The sequence below is a fragment of the Tachysurus fulvidraco genome, chromosome 16, assembly GCF_022655615.1.
Source record: "Tachysurus fulvidraco isolate hzauxx_2018 chromosome 16, HZAU_PFXX_2.0, whole genome shotgun sequence".
NCBI lineage: Eukaryota > Metazoa > Chordata > Actinopteri > Siluriformes > Bagridae > Tachysurus > Tachysurus fulvidraco.
Window position 1 is genome coordinate 10749807 of NC_062533.1, and position 20370 is coordinate 10770176.

A 20370-nucleotide genomic window follows, 5' to 3' on the forward strand; every position below is an offset into this window, starting at 1 on the left:
GTGTGTGTGTGTGTGTGTGTGAGAGAGAGAGAGAGAGAGAGAGAGAGAGAGAGAGAGAGATCGATCGATCGATCAGCGGTGGATTATCAGTGGAACAAAGATGGAGATCTCTAACTTCTCCTTAGAGACTCTTATTGTTCCTTAGTGTTACTTTTTTATTTACTCCTATGTATTAGATAGCAGTAGTTTTTTGTTTGTTTTTTGTTAGTTTGTTTTTTTTTGTTTGTTTTTACTAAAAACTCTACCAAATTGTCTTAACTCACTTTCTAAACTTGTGTCCATATCGCAGTCTGATCTTCTTCCTCTTTACTGTTTTATTCATTTTTTTAATTATTATTATTTTGAGCGTTGTTAAAAGAAATCATGCCGGACCAGCTGACAGTGTCTGAGTTTATGGACATCACCCATGAGGATTATAAAGCTCCTACAACATCGATCTTCACCACCAGAATGGGACATTGTCGCAATACAGTGGCTGGACTCGAGGAGGTGAGCCAGTCAGTCCAGATTATAATGTTTATTATAGAGAATAAACACTAACAGCATTGTAGACAACATTCCTTTACTACTAGGGTGTCATTCACTAATGTTTAAACTCTGAGAGGAAAGGAAAATCACTTCCTTCTTTGAAACCACAGGTTTACTAAGCTGTGTAAGGTGAACCTCGCCCATAGTCCAACACAACACCACTCTAAGCTACACAAGTATATATACATACACCGTAATACACAAAAGTCAAAAGTAGAACTTCTGTGACGTAGAACTAGGTTTAGGACATAAGATCAGGACTGGAGTTTCTATGGAACAACAGTAGGGAACTGCATTTTAGGGCACTGACTTTTTTTTTACAGAATAAAATGGAATAGTCTATTAGGAAGAAATGACAAATGCTCCTATACAAATGTCCTGATTGTCAGTTTTTCTTCTGGCTGCAGTAGAGGAATGTGAAGGCTGTGCTGGGTGTCAGATTTCAGTATGCATTTAGACAATAATGAAGACTATTACGATGATTTGTACATAACACAGAAGCAGTTTCAGTCACCAGACTTAGGCTTTTTCACTAAGAAAATCAGTAGCTGTTTGAACTTCCACTTTCACTGTGCGTTTCACATTTAACTGCACTGACACTGAGTGACACTGTGGTAAATTTACCCTAGTCCAGTTATGCTAAGACACTGTTGATGCCCCATTGCTTTAATTACAGATATATTTTTTTTAAACCTCAACTTAGTTGTCTAAAAGAGATGAATGTGAGACGCCAGAAATGTAAATATAAATCATTTGGGAAGTGATAGCTCAGTGGTTACGATGTTGGCTGGTCAATTCCCAGGTCTACCGAGCTGCGACAGATAGACCCTTGAGCAAGGCCCTTAACCCTCAACTGCTCAGTTTTATATAAAAAAATGAAATAAATGTATGTTTCTCTCAATAAGGGTGTCAGATACTGTACTTGTATAGCAGTGCTTCTCAAAGTAGGGTCCAGGGACTCTCAGGGGTCTGTGAAGCGTAGTCTTTAATCAATCCTAGCCCATCATTATGATTTATTATATTTATTACTGGGTTCTAATAATATTAGTTTGCTATGACTGGTAACTTAATTTACATGATTTTAAGCCAAACTTTAATAATTTAAGCACAAGTAGGCCTATAAATAAGTATAGTTTGGTCTTAACATGTTAAAATGTAGAGCATATTTAAGCAATGTTCATTAAATAGATCTGTACTAAGATAGTCTCTGGGATTTATTTTTTAGATTTAAAGTGGTTTGTGGATACAAAATCTTGTGAACAAATATGAAGCCAATATTGTGTGGCTGTTCATTTTGCATCAAGGAATAAAATTCTGCAAATGTACCCTTCCACTCTGTTTTTGCTTTCCCATGTTTAAAAAGCTAGATACACCATTGTACCATTGTGGCTAAGGATGAAGGGTAGTGGGCTACAAATAATTAATGTCAGGAAGCTTTCAATTTCAATATAATTTCATATATATATATATGTGTGTGTGTGTGCGTGTGTGTGTGTGTGTGTGTAAACAATTTGTCAAATATTATGCCATTAGGGCAATGGTGTAACAATGCTAGGTTTTTAACAGATCGGTTTCAGTAATTACACTGTAGGATTCAGGTCATGACACACAATAACCACTGGAATAAGGAAGTTACATCTCCATACATTTGAATTAACAGTATTATTCTGAATGGTACTTCGCTTTTGGTGATTCCATGTTAAGTTGAAGTAGTAGTTGAAAGTGCATGATGAAGCATTGGAAACAATATCATGTAACACTTCTATTGAGAAAGCGCGCTTCTTTGGTTTGCAGTACATATAAATAGAGTGTGTGAAAATATAAAAAGGACACATCCGCTATAAAAGTTCACTTGCCCAAATTAACATGACTACATCTATCGTCTTGTGTAAAAAGTGCTCAGACTTTTCTCAGTTGTTTGAGCATAGTTGTTATTTTGTTATAGATAAATTGACAGGTAGATTGTAAAGACTGGGATTCTAAAGTAAGTAAAAGATGTGAAACTAAGGGTGTTTGTATTCGCATGACCATAGGGAGCTCTGTTGAGATCCCACTTATAGAGAGTAAGGGAGGTTCCCCTGTCTGACATACAGCACTCCCCTTTCCAGTTTTTCTACAGTTCTGTTGGGTCTTGCTGAAACCTGCCTCGTTGTCCTGTGTGTGGATTTTATGAAATGTGTCCCCCTAAGGCTGTGGGTCTGTCTTTACCTGCCCTACTCTCTCTCTCTCTCTCTCTCTCTCTCTCTCTCTCCTTTTCTTCTTCTTCTTCTTCTTCTTCTTCTTCTTCTTCTTCTTCTTCTTCTTCTTCTTCTTCTTCTTCTTCTTCTTCTTTTCAGTCCCAACAGCATGCTTGCACTCATTCTGCTTTCAGTGTCTGTATCTAGACCCATTTACCTACACTGAGAGGAGACAACATCATTTACACACCTCTAAACCATGCAATTATTCAACCAGCCAATCATTTGGCAGTGGAAAATATCATGCAGATGAAGGTCAACAGCTTCAGTTAATGGAGAACAGAATGTGTGTGTGTGTGTGTGTGTGTGTGTGCGCGCGCGCGCGCGTGTGTGTGTGTGTGTGTGTGTGTGTGTGTGTGTGTGTGTGTGTGTGTGTGTGTGCACGCGCACGCGCGCGTGTGTGTGTGATCTTGGCGATTTTGACCAGACCAGGGTGAGTGTGTTTGCTAAAATCTCTGTAGCTCTGTGCAAGTGGCATTGCCTTAGGGATGAGCTGTATAAACCATATTTATGAGCTGTAGGGCTTTCTCTCATGGCAGCTTTAGTTTGTCTGAGCTCTGAATTCCCCGAGTGTGACTCACCTGAGGAATATAATCTACATGCACGTGATGGCATTTTGTGCTGGAGAGAATTCACTACTGTAGCTAAACCATTACCTTCTTTCAATTCAACTCAATTCAATTCAATTCCAAATCCAATTACTTTCTTTGTTGTGTGTATGCATGTGTGTGCATCGATTTCCATTTAAAAAATGGTGCCTTGTATTTTGTAGGCTCTTGATGCAGACCGGAGTATTCTGAGCAAAATGAAGAAGTCTGTCAAGGCCATATACAGCTCTGGTCTAAGTAAGTATGAGAAGAACATTCAGTATTCAACAGTTCCTCTAATAAAGCTCCTCTGATAGCTGTTTGCTGCAGATGCCCAGTTTAGATAAAATACTAAACTAGATAAAGTAGATATATATATATTAGAAGTGTAAAGACTAGTATTCATAGAAGAGACTCATTTAAGCAAAAAAAGGTTTACATATCTTAAAGACATGATGAAGAATGGAAGAAGACAACTGAATTTTTTTTGTTATAGGATAACAAAGATTAATCCTGTATATAAATTCATTTCAAACCTAAAAAAAAACTCAGAAAAGAGGAAAGAAAAAATACAGCCTTAAGAAAAGAGTGTAAATAGGATAACAGCAAGAGAAACAGAACATCCACTGTAATACTTTTAAGACATTTGACATATTATCCAATAAGTTACAAACCTCATATTCTTTATCTTATTAATGGCCTCTATCTAATATATTAATCTTTGTACTTTTATTTATTGTAATGTACTGCATGCTGTCGGTTAACAGAAATACGTAATACTATCCAAACCTAAGCATTTTAGAATGTGGTAGAACAGGAGACATGCAGCATGATGGTACAACTGAACATGATCCGCAGGAACTGCAAGATGCAATCATGTCAACATGGAGCAGAATCTCAAAGGAGTTTCCCTTGTAGTATAAATCCTGTGGATGTGAACGGAAACCTTCAAGAGTTCTACCTTGAACGTATGTTAAACATAGTGTTAAACTCATTTCTTTCACAATAAGGTGTTAAAGACATGAGAGAGAGTTCACCCGCTAATACCAGTATAAAACTCTTATGTGGTCGACAAAGTATGCATAAAATCAGGAACTTGGAGCTTAATCTTTTTCATAGTTATATTGATAGTTGGTTATTACTAATAATTAATTCAGACCCATATTGGTTGCAGCTTTCCATAAATAAAGTAAACATTCTTTCCATGTCTATAATGGGTTCTACCAGGTTCTCTGGGTTCTTCCCATCATTTCAGTAGATGGATTGTAAATTGCTCGTAGGTGAAAATGCGGGAAAGAATATGTGTGTTCATAATAGTGCTAGTGTGTATTCCCAACTCATGTTCAATGTTCCTGGGAACCACACTAAGCCTGACCAGGTTGAAGTGGTTACTGAAGGTGAGTGAGTGAGCGGGTCAGTGTGTGAGTGAGTGAGTAAATGATTAGGAAACCGTTCTTTTTTTACTGTACTAGTCATGTTAAGTTTTACAATCCTGAATGTGTGGCTTGGTGGTACATATATTTTTGTAACAATCAATTGGACAGGTTATTTTGTATACAAATCCAAAAAGATTCAGTTACTCTAGTCAAGTGGGAAGAAGAAGGGTTGCAAGTTTTCTACACATACCTTTCACACTGCCTTTACTCATGACTTCTTGTCTCAACAAGACTTTCATTCCTGTTCTGTCTTACTCTCTCTCTCTCTCTCTCTCTCTCTCTCTCTCTCTCTCTCTCTCTCTCTCTCTCTCTCTCTCTTTCTCTCTCTCTCTCTTTAGTGTTTTAGACAGAGTCCTGACATGCAAAAAGACTTTATCCCCTCTATAATGACTTAATTTTTGTTCTCAAGCTTTGTGAAAAGTTTGAAAGAGATCCATGTGATAACGGGATTGTGGCTCACGCTGGGAGAAATATGTGAGAAATTGTTGTTTTATGAGGATCATTTGTAATAATTAGAAGATTTTATTATCTCATTGTTTGACATTTCCATGAAACATGCATTTGCTTTAAATGTTAAAAGAAATTTGGTGTTTTAACTTTTGACATATCCAAATGAAAAAAAATCTCAGCAGCTGAATTTTTGTTGACGTCTGTTTTTGTAGGAGTTTAAACAGTCCCAGAGGCTGAATTTTTAGTAATGCTATATAAGATTTTTTTTTAAGTTTCCTCATGTACCACATGAAACAGTTTACAGTCAGATGGATGACTGGATGTGTGGAATATAATACGACAGGAAGCAGCAGTAACTTTATACAACACAGAGCAATGTTCACAGTTCAGAGCTACAGTATAAATATTACTTGTCTTTTTGTACCTTGGCTGGAATGTAATAGATTTATTGGATTATCCCTTTTATACTGAGGGCATATTAATACATTAATGTGTTTAGTGAGCCATTAGTAAAAGTACACAGCTCACAATGTGTATATGATGTGTATATGTGTGTGTATTTTACTTTAGCTCATGTGGAGAATGAAGATCAGTACATTCAGTCTCTGGAGAGGTTTGGGGAGGCGTGTGTGAGTAGAGACAACATGGATGTGGCATCGGCATTCCTCAAGTTTGCTGTTTTCACCAAAGAACTCACAGCACTCTTTAAGAACTTAGTGAGTCTCTCGCTATCTCTCTTCCTATCTCTGTTTAGCCTGGAAACTCTTTGTATTGCTTTACAATAGAAGGCCAGTGTTAATAGGATACCTGTCTTTTCTTTGGTCACAGCTAGATAATGTGTCAAACCCTGAAGAAAACAAAAGATTAGCAGATTTATTCATTGCATAGTAGTATAGGTTTATTATTTGCATAGCGGGTCACGCTACAGACCTGCTAGGCTTTCTTGTCTTAAAATAATTCGAAACAAAATATTGTGTTCACAGCTACAGAATATGAACAACATCATCACCTTTCCTTTAGACAGTCTGTTGAAAGGAGACCTGAAAGGAGTGAAAGGGGTATGAAAGCTGAACTACAACTACTATTACTACAAATACTACTACTAATATCAATATTAATAATATTCAATAATTATCCTTTTGTTTGTGATTTATTTGTGTCCTTAGGATTTAAAGAAGACCTTCGATAAAGTCTGCAAGGACTATGAGACCAAATTGTAAGCATCACCCTTCGACACATGTGTGCTTCCATGGCTTGCTGTTTTTTTTTAAGTGTGCTTTTTTTTTAAGTGTGCTTTTTTTTTAGGTAAGAAGATTATGAGCTTAGATATAAGCATTACATTTATGCCTGGTTTCAGCACAGCATTTTGTCAGTTTAAAAGAATGACTTAGATAAAAATTAGACCATGAGATGTTATTTGTAATAGACCTTAATAAATTGTATTCTGTAGAATGAGGACACTGTGGTTATAATAGTGATCTAGTATTCTGTGGTTTCCTGCTTCGGAAAATGCTTGAAAACTGTTGTGGTTATAGTTCAAGCTTGAGCCATTAACCATGAATGTTAATTACAGTGCCTTGCAAAAGTATTCATACCTACTAAACTTTTTAACATTTGGACACCTTACAACCACAAACAAAAATGTATTTTATTAGGATTTTATGTGATAGACCAACTCAAAGTGGCACATAATTGTGGAGTGGAAGGAAAATGATAAATGGTGTCCAATTTTTTTTTTACAAATAAATATCTGAAAAGTGTGGCGTGCATTTGTATTCACCCCCACTGAGTCAATACCGAAACTCGTAACCCGAAGGTTGTGGGTTCGAGTCTCGGGCCGGCCACGATTGAGGTGCCCTTGAGCAAAGCACCGAACCCCCTAACTGCTCCCCGGGCGCCGCAGCATAAATGGCTGCCCACTGCTCCGGGTGTGTGTTCACGGTGTGTGTGTTCACTGCTGTGTGTGTGCACTTTGGATGGGTTAAATGCAGAGAACAAATTCTGAGTATGGGTCACCGTACTTAGCCGTATGTCACTTCACATTTTAAGTCTTTTGGGGTATGTCTCTGGGGTATGTCTTTGCACATCTAAAAATCTTTGCCCATTCTTCTTTGCAAAATAGCTCAAGCTCAGTCAGATTAGACGGCGAGCGTCTGTGAACAGCGATTTTCACGTCTCGCCACAGATTCTCAATTGGATTTAGGTCTGGACTTTGACTGGGCCATTCTAACATATGAATATGCTTTGATCTAAACCATACCATTGTAGCTCTGGATGTATGTTTAGGGTCATTGTCTTTGCTGGAAGGTGAACTTCTGCCCCAGTCTCAAGTCTTGTGCAAACTTTAACAGGCTTTCATCTAAGATTGCCCTGTATTTAGCTCCATCCATCTTCCCATCAACTCTGACCAGCTTCCCTGTCCCTGCTGAAGAAAAGCATTCCCACAACATGATGAACAGGTTGATATGCAGTGTTAGGTTTCCGCCACACATAACATTTTGAATTTTGGCCAAAAAGTTCAATTTTGTTCTCATCTGACCAGAGCACCTTCTTCCACATGTTTGCTGTGTCCCCCACATGGCTTGTCGCAAACTGCAAATGGGATGTCTTATGGCTTTCTTTCAACAATGGCTTTCTTCTTGCCACTCTTACACAAAGACCAGATTTGTGGAGTGCACAGCTAATAGTTGTCCTGTGGACAGATTCTCCCACCTGAGCTGTGGATCTCTGCACCTCCTCTAGAGTCACCATGGGCCTCTTGGCTGCTTTTCTGATTAATGCTCTCTTTGCAAGGCCTGTGAGTTTAGGTGGACGGCCATGTCTTGGTAGGCTTGCAGTTGTGCCATACTTTTTCCATTTCCGGATGATGGATTGTACAGTGCTCTGTGGTGAAGGCTTAGGATATTAATTTATAATACTGAGATTAAATTACACACAGGTGCACTCTATTTACTAATTAGGTGACTTCTCAAGGCAGTTGGTTTCACTGGACTTTAGTTAGGGGTATCAGAGTAAAGGGGGCTGAATACAAATGCACACCACACTTTTCAGATATTCATTTGTAAAAAAAAATTTGGACACCATTTATAACTTTCATTCCACTTCACAATTATGTGCCACTTTCTTTCGGTCTACTTCATAAAATCCCAATAAAAGACATTTTTCTTTGTGGTTGTAACTTGTCAAAATGTGGAAAAGTTCAGTGGGTATGAATACTTTTGCAAGGCACTGTATATTGTATTCAATATTTAATTTAAGATTATGTAAGGTATGTATTGTTATGTCAGTGTCATTTCAGACCTTTGAATTGGACCTATTGCACTGCTTATCATGCTCTGGAGCTGTGCCTTGAACAAACAACACTGGTCATGTGGCTTTTATGTGTAGCCTCAAATTCACTGTCTGTGCTGCATTGCATTGTTTTGCTCGGCGCCGTGAGACAAATGGAAGAAGCAGATTTGCATAGGATAATATGAGAAAGTCATGTGAAAGTGTGTTGATGGTGCTGATCAGTTCAGTTTTCTGAAAGTTCAGTTATATTTCTTCCTCTCATTTTGGCTCACTTCCTACATCCAATCAGAGCAAGCCTGGGGCAAAAAATGATTAAACGCGGGCAAATACTGAAAAGAGGGAACAAACAGTACATACCTTAAGTTACCTCAAACACTGTTTTCATTTTTACTTGTAGTACTTTCTTGTACCACTGTAATGAGGACTAAAGGTGCTATAGAAAGACATTTTTAAAAAGTGCTACTGCCAAGGGTATGTTGAGCAAAATAAACATTAAAGATTAAAAATAACAGTGTTTCTGATTTGTGTCAGAATAAACAGCTCATAAACAGTCAATAAACGGTCAAATAAACAGCTCATCTTTTGATTTTCTACAAAAGATGAACTACAGCGAATTCAAACAACATTGATTATTTTTAATCTTTATAAATGATGATTAATAATAAATGTAATAACAAGCTAGCTACTAGTTATGAGTGTTAAAAGCGAGTGGTTATACTGTATATATTAGGATTTACATGGAACATAGCAAGTGATTAGTGATTAGTATTTGGAAGTGATCCACTCATGGTCAAGGTCAAATATCTGAAATAATCTCCTTATAAAATCAAATAATTTTCTTTAGCATCCTACAGTAAGTGTATTTCAGACATATCTGTTTATACTGTTGACATTAAGTTCTAATTGTTTAGACATTAAACATGGTTGCACAACAACCAGATATATGTTTGTTACTAAATTGCTTTCGGTTTGGTCTGTAACAAGAATAAATCTAAATGTACTAATTCTGCTTCTCTTGTGGCAGTAATAAGATTGAAAAAGAGAAGCGGGAGCATGCCAAGCAGCATGGGATGATAAGGACAGAGGTCAGTGGAGGAGAGATCGCTGAGGAGATGGAAAAAGAGAGACGAGCCTTTCAGCTCCAGATGTGTGAGGTGAGGGATGTGGATCACTTTTCAGCCAGCTGTGGCAGGCTTTGTTTAGGAGACTGAAGGCTGTTTTTTATTGCAGTATCTCATCAAAGTGAATGAAATCAAAATCAGGAAGGGGGTTGACTTGGTGCAGAACCTCATTAAATATTTTCATGCCCAGTGCAAGTAAGTGTTTTAAATGTTCACCGAAACAAAACAATAAAGCAGATAGTTTTGTGAATGCTCCATGAGACATGTTGAAATGAGACATCAAGTGCTTTCTCTGTCTAGTTTCTTTCAGGATGGGTTAAAAGTTGTCGAGAATCTTAAACCAACCTTGGAAAAACTGTCCACGGACTTATTAGGGGTGAGTTTGGGATTTTCCTGATTTATCTAACATCTTAACATCTTTGTTTTAATTCATCTAATGTTTCATTGGAATCTTTCTTTCTATGGAAAAGGTTAAACAAGCACAAGAAGGAGAAAAGAAGCAGCTGATTCAGCTTCGAGATATGCTGAAGTCTTCTATACAAGCAGAACAAAAAGATGTGAGGTTCATCGTTTTATTATAGTTCTAGAGCTCTAAACTCCCTTTGCTTCTGTGAGAAAAAGTGTTTGTCTGTTTTGCAGTTTATGGACAAAACACAATTACTTTTAAGGGGGTTTCCTTTTAACAATACCAGGCCTTAACGCAGAGGAAATAGTTATTTTTATTGGCAAACTCAAAAGTTAGTATCTCTGTTTCAGTCCCATCTGACTCTATATATAAATATATTATTTAAGCTTTATTATTACGGTGTCTGATATCTAGGGCTGTAGGGCTCAAGTCCAGTCTTGAGACAATTTCTTTACTGACTTGCAACTTATTGGCATTTCTGCTGAGTCTCTGTCTTTGGCAGTATTCTTGCTAAATGTGGTATTGATCTTTTTAAAAATTATGTTTTCACTTTGACTAAAGATTGTTTCCTTCTTATAGAAAATGTGACCTAATTATTGGCACAATGTATGAAAGAAACTAATAAAGTAAAGGCTTGGCCTCTGCAAAGAGTTTTATGTTTTTTGGCCTCAGGCTTAAATTATTCTTGCATTCACTTGGATTCAAACCTTATTTGGTCTCGTCTTCATTAGGACTTGTTTAAATTTTGGCTAGCTATGGTCTTTTCTTGGCCTACTGATATAGCGCAACATATGTTTAATGCTCAAGTGTTCAGACACATAAAGAAATAGCTTAAATAAAGAAAAAAAAAACAGTTATCATTAAATCCCAAGATTTTTTTTATCATGTCGTTACTGTGATTAAACAAAGAAAATGGTCATTGATGCTTAAGAAACAGACACAAAGACACAGATAAATAGTGGAAGGAGAAAGACAACATTTGCATAGCATTCAGGAAAAATATTTAAAAGTTCCTATATTAGTATTTTAACATGTTGGCCATTTTTTGTCCATTTTAATTATAATAACATCTATACAACCATTAAACACATGAACTGTCTCTCTGGTTTTAAAATAAAGTGACATTGTTGTTGGTTTTCATCAGGGATCTATAGTATCACTTATATGCATGATGTCATTTCCAAAAATCACCTATTAAAAATTCCAATTCTGAATGCAAATCGGAAATGCGTGTAAACATAGGACAGTAGATGATTTGTCTCATATTAGATGAGGTAAAGAAGGTAAAAGAATGTTTTGAAAGCCCTAATTTAAGTGATTGTTTTTTGTCAGGACTCTCAGAACAAACAGAGCTTAGGCTACAGTCTCCACCAGCTGCAAGGTAACAAGGCTGATGGTACAGAACTCTCTGGGATGCTCTCCAAACGCAGCGAAGGGTGAGGAAAATGATTTAAACACTATTAAAGACTTTTAGGTAGATATTTCCATTTGAGGATAAATTAACCCAAATTGTCTCTTTATCTTTGGGATGTTTTCAGGCTGCGGAAGGTGTGGCAGAAAAGGAAGTGCTCAGTGAAAGGTGGATATTTGACCATTTGCCATGGAACAGTAAGAAAAAAGTTTGATCCATTTGTTCAGAATTTGTCTTCCAAAAATGTCTTCTTCTTATCAATTCACTTTATTAAATCAGGAATTTGTTGTTTTAAGCTTCTGCATTTATTGAATCAGCCAGGAAGAGCTCGAGCAGAGGTGTCAAATACCAGTGAAGTGTGGAATACAGGCATCAGCTTTAACCATTTAATTAATGCCAACAAAATAAAATGGGCTTTGTTTTGATACATACATGTTTTTAATGGTCCAACACCATTACATGTTAGTGTGAGAATGGGCTGGCTCATTGTCTAAGGCCTACTGATTGGACAGTTATGTGTTCAAATCTCAGGTCCACCAAGTGGCTACTGCTGGGCCCCTGAGTAAGGCCCTTAACCCTCAATTTCTCAATTGTATAAAATTAGATTAAATGTAAGTCGCTCTGGATAAGGGTGTCTGCCGAGTGCTGTAAATGAAATGCCCTGGAAAAGGGCTCAAAAGGGCTCATTTCAACCCTTATTTCAAGGGTTGAAATAAATAAATAATTTTACTAACTATTTCATTCATTCACTTCTACTTTTAATGGAGGGGTCACAGTGCCAACTGTAGGCCACTGTGAGCTGAGAAGATCAGCCCAAACCTGTCCATCCCTGACTAGATATTTTATTCCTGGCTCCTCCTGGGGGATCCCCAGACATTCCCAAGCCAACTGTGAGCTCTAGCCCCAGCGGTCTGTCCATTGGAATGTGCCCGGTACAGCTCTCATGTGAGATGACCATGTGGTATTCTTGTAAATTAAACAAACTGGCTCCTCTTGGTTTGGAGGAATAGCAGCGATACACCAAGGCTTCTCATTCTATTAAGGGGGAAAAAGTCAGATTAGTAAGATCCTGCTGTGGAATCTAATTTCTGAGACTCACAAACTTTATTTTTTGGCTAGGCTTGTTCTGGTGCCCTACATGTTACAGTGTAAAATTACATGGCTTCCTCAGTGCTAATGGTATGAAAATACAGGAAAAATGCAGTCATTCAGTCTATATACTGTTTGAACTATTTAACAGTACTCATTTTGATGTTCTTCAGTAAACTTGGTGAAATGTGTGGCATTTTCTAACAACATACAAACAAGAAAAAAATTAATGGGCTACCGATTTAGATTAATCAGGAATTCTTGCATAAATGCATAATTACCACCACAGCTGTGGTGCACTGGTGGCTCAAATGGGTAAAGCTCTGGGTTTTTGATCGGAAAGCTGCCACTGTTGGGCGCTTCAGCAAGGCCCTTAACCATCTCTGCTCTAGTGGTGCTGTAACATGACTGATGCAATGCTCTGACCCCAACTTCATAAGCTGGATATGTGTAGAAAAAAAATACTGTGCTATAAGATTTACTCTTCTTCTAGTGGCTATATTGTGCTCCGGTTTATTGCATCTTTATTTCTTTATAGGCGAACACACCACCAGCCAAACTCAACCTGTTAACCTGCCAAGTGAAATGCAATCTTGAGGAAAAGAAGAGCTTTGATCTCATCTCCCGTGAGTCACAAGCACAGTATTAAAGGTTCAATTTGCTGTCCACAAATGACATTAGTTTTGGAAAGTTACCTTCCTGTTATATCTCCTCTGTGTTGCAACAGATGACCGTACATATCATTTTCAGGCAGAAGATGAATCTGAATGTCAAAAGTGAGTTTCAGTGTGCAGATTTTTAGATGGAGAAACAGAATTAAACGTCTTTATGATGATACTAGGATGAGTGTTGCTTACTAGTTTTAAACCTCTTGCAGATGGGTGTCTGTGCTGCAGAACAGTAAAGAAGAGGCTCTGAACAATGCATTTAAAGGGGAGCAGGATGAGGGCGAGAACAATATCGTGCAGGAGCTTAGCAAAGCCATCGTGTGTGAAGTGAAGAGGATGAGTGGCAACGATGTATGCTGTGACTGTGGAGCTCCAAGTAAGTGCTTTATTTTATCCTCCTTCTCCTGCTACTAGAAACTTCCCACTTACCTTCAGGTCATTTGCTGAATAATTGACTTACTATGAAATTGTAGTAAGTACATAATTGAAGTCTGTAGAAAAAGCATATAGGTTTATATGTGTATATTTTTGTGAGAGTGTATGGCTTAGTTTCAACTATAAAGAATTATTCTAAACAAACTTTTTCACTCAACTGTAAAGTAACATATATGTTATCATCACAGATCCAACTTGGCTGTCCACTAACCTGGGCATTTTGATCTGCATCGAATGCTCGGGTATCCATCGGGAAATGGGGGTGCATTACTCCAGAATACAGTCTCTGACTTTAGATGTGCTGGGAACATCTGAACTCTTGGTGAGTCTTGATAACGTGCTAAATTTGGCAATAGAACATTACTGAAAAGTGTCTAAATCTTTCAAATCACTCCACAGCTGGCAAGGAATGTGGGAAATGCAGGCTTCAATGACATCATGGAGGCAAAACTATCAGGGGAAGAAATAGCCAAACCCAACCCCTCTAGTGACATGTGAGTCACAGGAATCTATCAGGGATTTCTGTTCTTAAACCATGAAACCATGCACTAAATCTTTGAACTGAGCATTGTTTACACAGCCGATTGTTGAATTATTTTATCAATCCTTCAGGCAGAGCCGCAAAGATTTCATCACAGCTAAATACATAGAGAAGCGCTTTGCTCAGCGCAGACGTACTGATGCGACTGCCAAACTGCGCAGTCTGTATGAAGCTGTGAAGAGCCGTGACATCTTCTCCCTGCTGCAGGTGTACGCAGATGGAGTGGACCTGACCGAGACCTTCCCTATGGCCAGTGAACACGTGAGTTAAATAGTGGAGACTTTAGTATTTTAATGACTTTTGGTAATAATAAGTCAAAGACCGGTACAAGTGTAAAAAGTTATTGGATTCAAATGAACATTATTATTAAAGGATGTTACAAGGCTGCAAGGTTCAACAAATCACTTCCCTTAAGAATCTAAAGTCACTTTTGTGACTTTTCAGTTATTATGTACAGTTACGTAGATTTAATAGAACACAGTAGTTTTCATGTTGATATGTTAGTGGTCAAAATAATGAAAATATGGTGTCTGTCTTCTCGGATACTTTTGTGTGTGTTGTAAGAAATGGAACAATGCTCAGTGTGTTTGAAAGACTTTACTGTTTTCATTGAACTGGCATTAACAAGGTCCCTGCAGCAATTAAGGCAAGCACAATATTTACATATATAGTGAGTATTAAAAATGCAGCTGTACCATTAATATTCGACTAACACATCCCCATGTTGTATTGCTTTACTTGCACCAGAACAGGTGTGTTTCATATAACCACAAAAAGCTAAATGAGTCACAAAGCAAATAGTGAACGTGCCTCGTGCCCAAACAAACTTGCAATAAGCTAGCAGTGATAGACAAAATTACACTTGTGCATGCATGAAAATAGAGACCTTAAAGCCCTAATGTGAAACAGCTGGGCAGCTGAGTCACTCTTGTTGAGAAATAGAAAAGGAGGAAGCACTGCTTTGAATGTTAATCTGATTTGTTGTGTAATACAGTATAACCAATGTTTAATTTCACAACTAAAAAAACTTCTTGCACTTATTGGCTTTTCTCATTGATGTCTGTCAATGCTCTTACAGGAGCAGGGTGAGACAGCGCTACATCTGGCCGTACGAATAGTTGACAGAAACTCCCTCCATATTGTAGACTTCCTTGTCCAGAACAGGTATGACAGGCTGATCAAGAATAAAAAGACATTACTGTGGTTCTTATGTTACACAAGGCATTTGTGTGTGTGTGTGTGTGTGTGTGTGTGTGTGTGTGTGTGTGTGTGTGTGTGTGTGTGTGTGTGTGTGTGTGTGTGTGTGTGATTTTGCAGTGGGAATCTGGACAAACAAACTGTAAAAGGAAGCACAGTAGCTCATTACTGCTGCCTGACAGACAACAGCGAGTGTCTGAAACTTTTACTGAGGAGCAAAGCCTCTGTTGCCATGAGTAAGATCTAACATCTGGATTCATATGAAAATAAACTCAATCAGAGTGGTTTGTGTGTTTTTTAAGTGAAGTCTGGTATATTGTTATTCCTGCACCCCTTGGCATCATACAAGAAAACAATAAATAGACAATCCTAAACTAATACACTTTAAATGTCTCTAGCCAATGAAGCTGGAGAGACACCACTGGATGTTGCCAGGAGGATGAAGCACACACAGTGTGAGGAGCTGGTAGGATCATGTTTTCAAATGTATTTTAAGAAAACAATATACATTTGGGATTGAGCACAAACAGTACAGAATCAATACAATATTTTAATCCTGATGAATAATGTGTAGTGTGTAGTATGTCACTTGGGTATGTCACTTGGGTACATGGTATGGTTATTGGGTACATGGTTTTCCTTCAGCAATGGACTCATTTCCCCAATTTTCAACTGTAGGTGTACTGGCATCTTAACCTTCTCATGTGTACCATGTAAAGCAGTTATGGATAATGAACTGAATAACAGAATGACTCAATATAGTGCGAAAAAAATACACTGTATACAAATTGGCATACACTCACTGGTCACTTTATTAGGAACATCATACTAGGATGGGTTCAATTCAATTAATTAATATGGCACTTTTAACAATTCGCATTGTCTCAAAGCAGCTTAACAGAAGTGTAGAAACAGAAAAAAATGTAAAGTTTAAAATTACGTTACTATATATCTCTAACATCTATCCGTAATGAGCAAGTTGGACGGCGGCAATGAAAATGCTATGTGATGTTATGTGTGCCACCACTGCCAAAGGCCTGACACAGAGTGGTGGTGCCAACAATACACGCCTCTTGACCAAATTCTGACCCTACCATCACAAATCATTAGATCAGGTGACAGTTTTCCTAACGTAACCTGTCCAGGCATTGCTACAACATGATTGGCCAATGAGCACCTGGAAGAAACCCACATAGACTCAAGGACAGCGTGTTTTGTCAGTTGTTTAAGAGCGTTATTATGGAACCACTATATCAAGTATTCATATCATATCACCAAAGAAAATATTTGGGTAGCGAAAGCATTTTAATGCAAATAAATGTCATGGGTCATTGCTGATTTCCTCTCTAACTCTCTGTGGCAGTTGACACAGGCACAGACTGGCAAGTTTAATGTCCATGTGCATGTGGAGTATGAGTGGTGCTTGCACAATGAAGACCTGGATGAGAGTGACGATGAAATGGAGGACAAGGTGCACAAGGCCATAATGCTTTTCACTGCTAAATATGACATTGTAGAAAGTTAAAATATATTGAATAAAATTTTAAGATTAAGATTATTAAACTAATCATTAAAAGGTTTTTAGACCAAAACCAAAAAAAAAAACTATTAAACCTATTTCTATACATATTGTACTATTGTAACTTCACTTGCTAAGATATAATTTGTTACAGTGTTCTCATTCATGCATACAGTTCCTCTGTTATACAAGTATTATTAAGAATTTATTGGATAATATTGAGATATTTATTGTACACAGTGTGCAACAACTGTATTTGAACATTTTGTCCTTCCATTTGGTGTAGCCGATCCCTCAGAAGCGAGATGAGCGTCCTGTAAGCTGCTTTATCCCAGGCAACACCTCGATGCAACCCAACATGACTGCCCTGGCCCGGGATGTGGTCAACGCTGTCCGGGAAAAGCAGAGAAGCTTCATCCCCAGCATGATGTGTAACGAGACCTACGGCACCATGATGGATCTCAGTCCCCCTCCTTCTAACATACTCACTGTCCCCATACCACAGTTCCCTCCACGCAACCCAGTCATGGGTAAGCATCTGGGTGATTCTAAAACATACAGTACTTATACAGTACATGGTGAATATGAATTATTAATAAGAATGTATACAGCATACAACATTTGTATGTTGTCATTTCAGGAATTGCCAGCTGGAAGTCTAAGGAGACAGTTGGGAGGCAACGATCCTCTTCAGACCCTCCCAATCCGTCCAGCCCAGACAGCAACGTCTATGGTAAGTGACTGGAATCGTGGTATTTAAGTTTTAGCTGAGCTGAGTGATCTAATACAGTATGGTGTTTCTCAAACTGGTGATAACTCTCCCTTAGTTCTTCCTCCTGCTCCGCCACCTCCTCCTCCTCCTCCTCCTCCTCCAGCTGTTAAGAAGCCGAATATCCCGGAACTAAAGATCCAAACAAAGAATACTCCTCTGCCCCCATTGCCAGTCCTGCCCAATGTTCAGAAGCCTCCTGCTCCCACTATTCCCACTGCCCCACCACTTATTCCAGTGCCCCCTCCTCCTCCAATGCCTCCACCTCCATTCAAACCAAGACCACCAACTGTACCAATACAGCCCAGAGTCCCTACATTCAAACCTATCCCAGGGTAAGTTCACACATATGCAAACACTCACACATGCACACACACCTTTTCCTGAAATATCAAATGCTGCTTAGTATTTTATACCCTGAAACAATTTCACTTAAATTTATGATTTCAGAACTGAGAAAAAAGCTCCCAAACTGCAACCAGTTAGATCTAGGCCGGATGAAACAACCGGTAGGTTTCAAATCTAAAGACCATTCATTAGATATGTTCATATTTTTGCTTAGATATTAGGACATTTTGCATTGTGTATCAGAAACTATGTTGTATTGATTCTTATTTGTATTATTTTTATGTGTAATTTCTTTATTTCCTTACATTTATGTACAGAAAAAGATTCTTCCCAGTCAGCACCGAGTTCTGTATCACCATCACCCCCTGCTCCACCTCCTGTCCCTAAACATAGAGGGCCACAAACTGTAAGTCAGTTCAGCAACAGACTCACCGGTCTCACACCCATTTATCGCAACAATATACAGAGGAGAAAATAAGCATCCAGACACTTTTTCTTGTGTTATTTAAAATATATTTAAATTACAAATATGCACATTCTCTTATGAGTTTTTTAAGGCTATTATAAGTTACATATGAGCTGAGTGTTATAAAGTATTCAGCATAACCTGAGAACACTCAAAGTAAAAGAAAGTGAAAAGTAATGTGTGTGTTTGTGTGTGTTAGAAAAATAAACTTAAGCGTGTGAAAGCTATCTACAAGTGTGTGGCTGATAACTCAGATGAGCTGACATTCAGTGAGGGAGAGGTGATCATAGTAGATGGAGAGGAGGACAAAGAGTGGTGGGTGAGTACACACACACACACACACACACACACACACACACACACACACACACACACACACACACACACACACACACACACACACACACACAAGGTTTATTTGAAGCGTTGGAGGGAGCCAGGTATTAACTAAGCAACACCAGAACCAAGACACACACCCATGTATTCACCAGTGTTTTACCTCAGACGCTCCGATAATGATGTGGTATATCTTTCAGGTGGGGCACATTGAAGGGGATCCAACCAGAAGAGGAGCTTTCCCTGTTTCTTTTGTGCACTTCATCAGTGACTGATATTAGCCAAGGTCTGAGCTGGACACTGAAACTGCTGCTGCAGTGTTTGGGATTTTATCTCACATACTGCCATGTTCCCATTCTGAGGTTTAATACAATAAAGAAGGGAATTAATCACTTAAGCTTCCTTTTATTGTTAGTTATCTTGCCCAAGCAATTTACTCCAAAGAACTGCTGGATTTCTATTCTGGTGTTTAAAGATTATTTAGTATGTTTCAGATTTTGGTTGTAGAGCAACCTGTAATCTCATGTAACTCTTCATGTTTACTGTAAACTCTGTTACTGCACAGTCATTAAATATTTTGTCATTTTCACAGTAGTGTTTTTTCTGATATTATACTCGAAATAGAAGGGTCCGCACAGAAGCAGAAGACCACCAGTATGGTTTCCATAGAAACTAGTAGAACTCGTATTTTTCTTGTTGACCTCCAAAGTCGTTACCTTGTGACCATGACATTGGCCTCAGTTTGGTAGCTTAAAAAACTCTGCTTTATGTCATGCATGTCCCCTGGATGTATTTGTGAACCTTTAATTCAGGTGGCAATAGGTCCATGGTTATATACAAAATTGACTGATCTACTGTCCGCAACCAGGGTTATTTCCTTTCAGAACTAACCAAGGCCAAATATAAAAGTTCTGATGGAGCACTTCACTAGACACTAACAGAAAAAGGCCACACCTGTTTAATCTAATGATTTGTTTTCAACAGACTCAGACATGGCTTCTGCTCGATTAGAATGAAAACCGTCACCCAAACCTGGATTAAATCGTGCAAATGTCTCGCTTTATTTGAGAAGGAGAAGTATGTGTTCATATTTTTCTTCAGGCTATTGAGAATGAACATCACGCAAAGGCCGATACATTTTATTATCTATACTTTATTGAAGATAAAGAAGCAGCCAAGAGGCCCATGGTGATCCACAGCTCAGGTGGGAGAATCCTCTGAGTTGTCCACAGCACAACTATTAGCTGTGCACTCCACAAATCTGGACTTTATGGACAAGTGGCAAGAAGCAATCCATAAGAAGTTCTGTTTGTGACAAGCCATGTGGGGGACACAGCAAGCATGTGGAAGAAGGTGCTCTGGTCAGATGAGATCAAAATGGAACTTTTTGGCCTAAATTCAAAACGCTATGTGTGGCAAAAACCGAACTCTGCACCTCACCCTGAACACACCATTCCCACCATGAAATGCTTTTCTTCAGCAGGGAAGCTGGTCAGAGTTGATGGGAATATGGATGGAGCCAAATACAGGGCAAT

General features: G+C 38.3%; 1 protein-coding gene across 3 annotated transcripts; it reads left to right on the forward strand.

Moving 5' to 3' along the window:
* The first annotated feature begins 12 nt into the window (after positions 1–12).
* asap2b (ArfGAP with SH3 domain, ankyrin repeat and PH domain 2b) lies at positions 13–19424 on the forward strand. 3 transcript variants are annotated; one of them, XM_027166256.2, is made up of 28 exons: positions 13–489; positions 3538–3610; positions 5809–5954; positions 6222–6296; positions 6405–6454; positions 9554–9683; positions 9760–9845; positions 9951–10026; positions 10121–10207; positions 11389–11492; positions 11595–11664; positions 13095–13182; positions 13284–13332; positions 13434–13600; positions 13848–13981; positions 14059–14153; positions 14272–14461; positions 15279–15364; positions 15518–15633; positions 15796–15863; positions 16761–16868; positions 17203–17446; positions 17557–17649; positions 17744–18020; positions 18136–18194; positions 18351–18439; positions 18699–18814; positions 19036–19424. In XM_027166256.2, exons 1-28 carry the CDS (start codon positions 364–366, stop codon positions 19340–19342), a joined length of 3309 nt encoding a protein of 1102 aa, XP_027022057.1. In that variant the 5' UTR covers positions 13–363; the 3' UTR covers positions 19343–19424. The 3 variants fall into 3 exon arrangements, with proteins under 3 accessions (XP_027022057.1, XP_027022058.1, XP_047657668.1); XM_027166257.2 differs by having other exon boundaries at positions 14–489; positions 18699–18818; positions 19036–19258; XM_047801712.1 differs by lacking the exons at positions 13–489; positions 3538–3610 and adding an exon at positions 4211–4320.
* Positions 19425–20370: the final 946 nt, after the last annotated feature.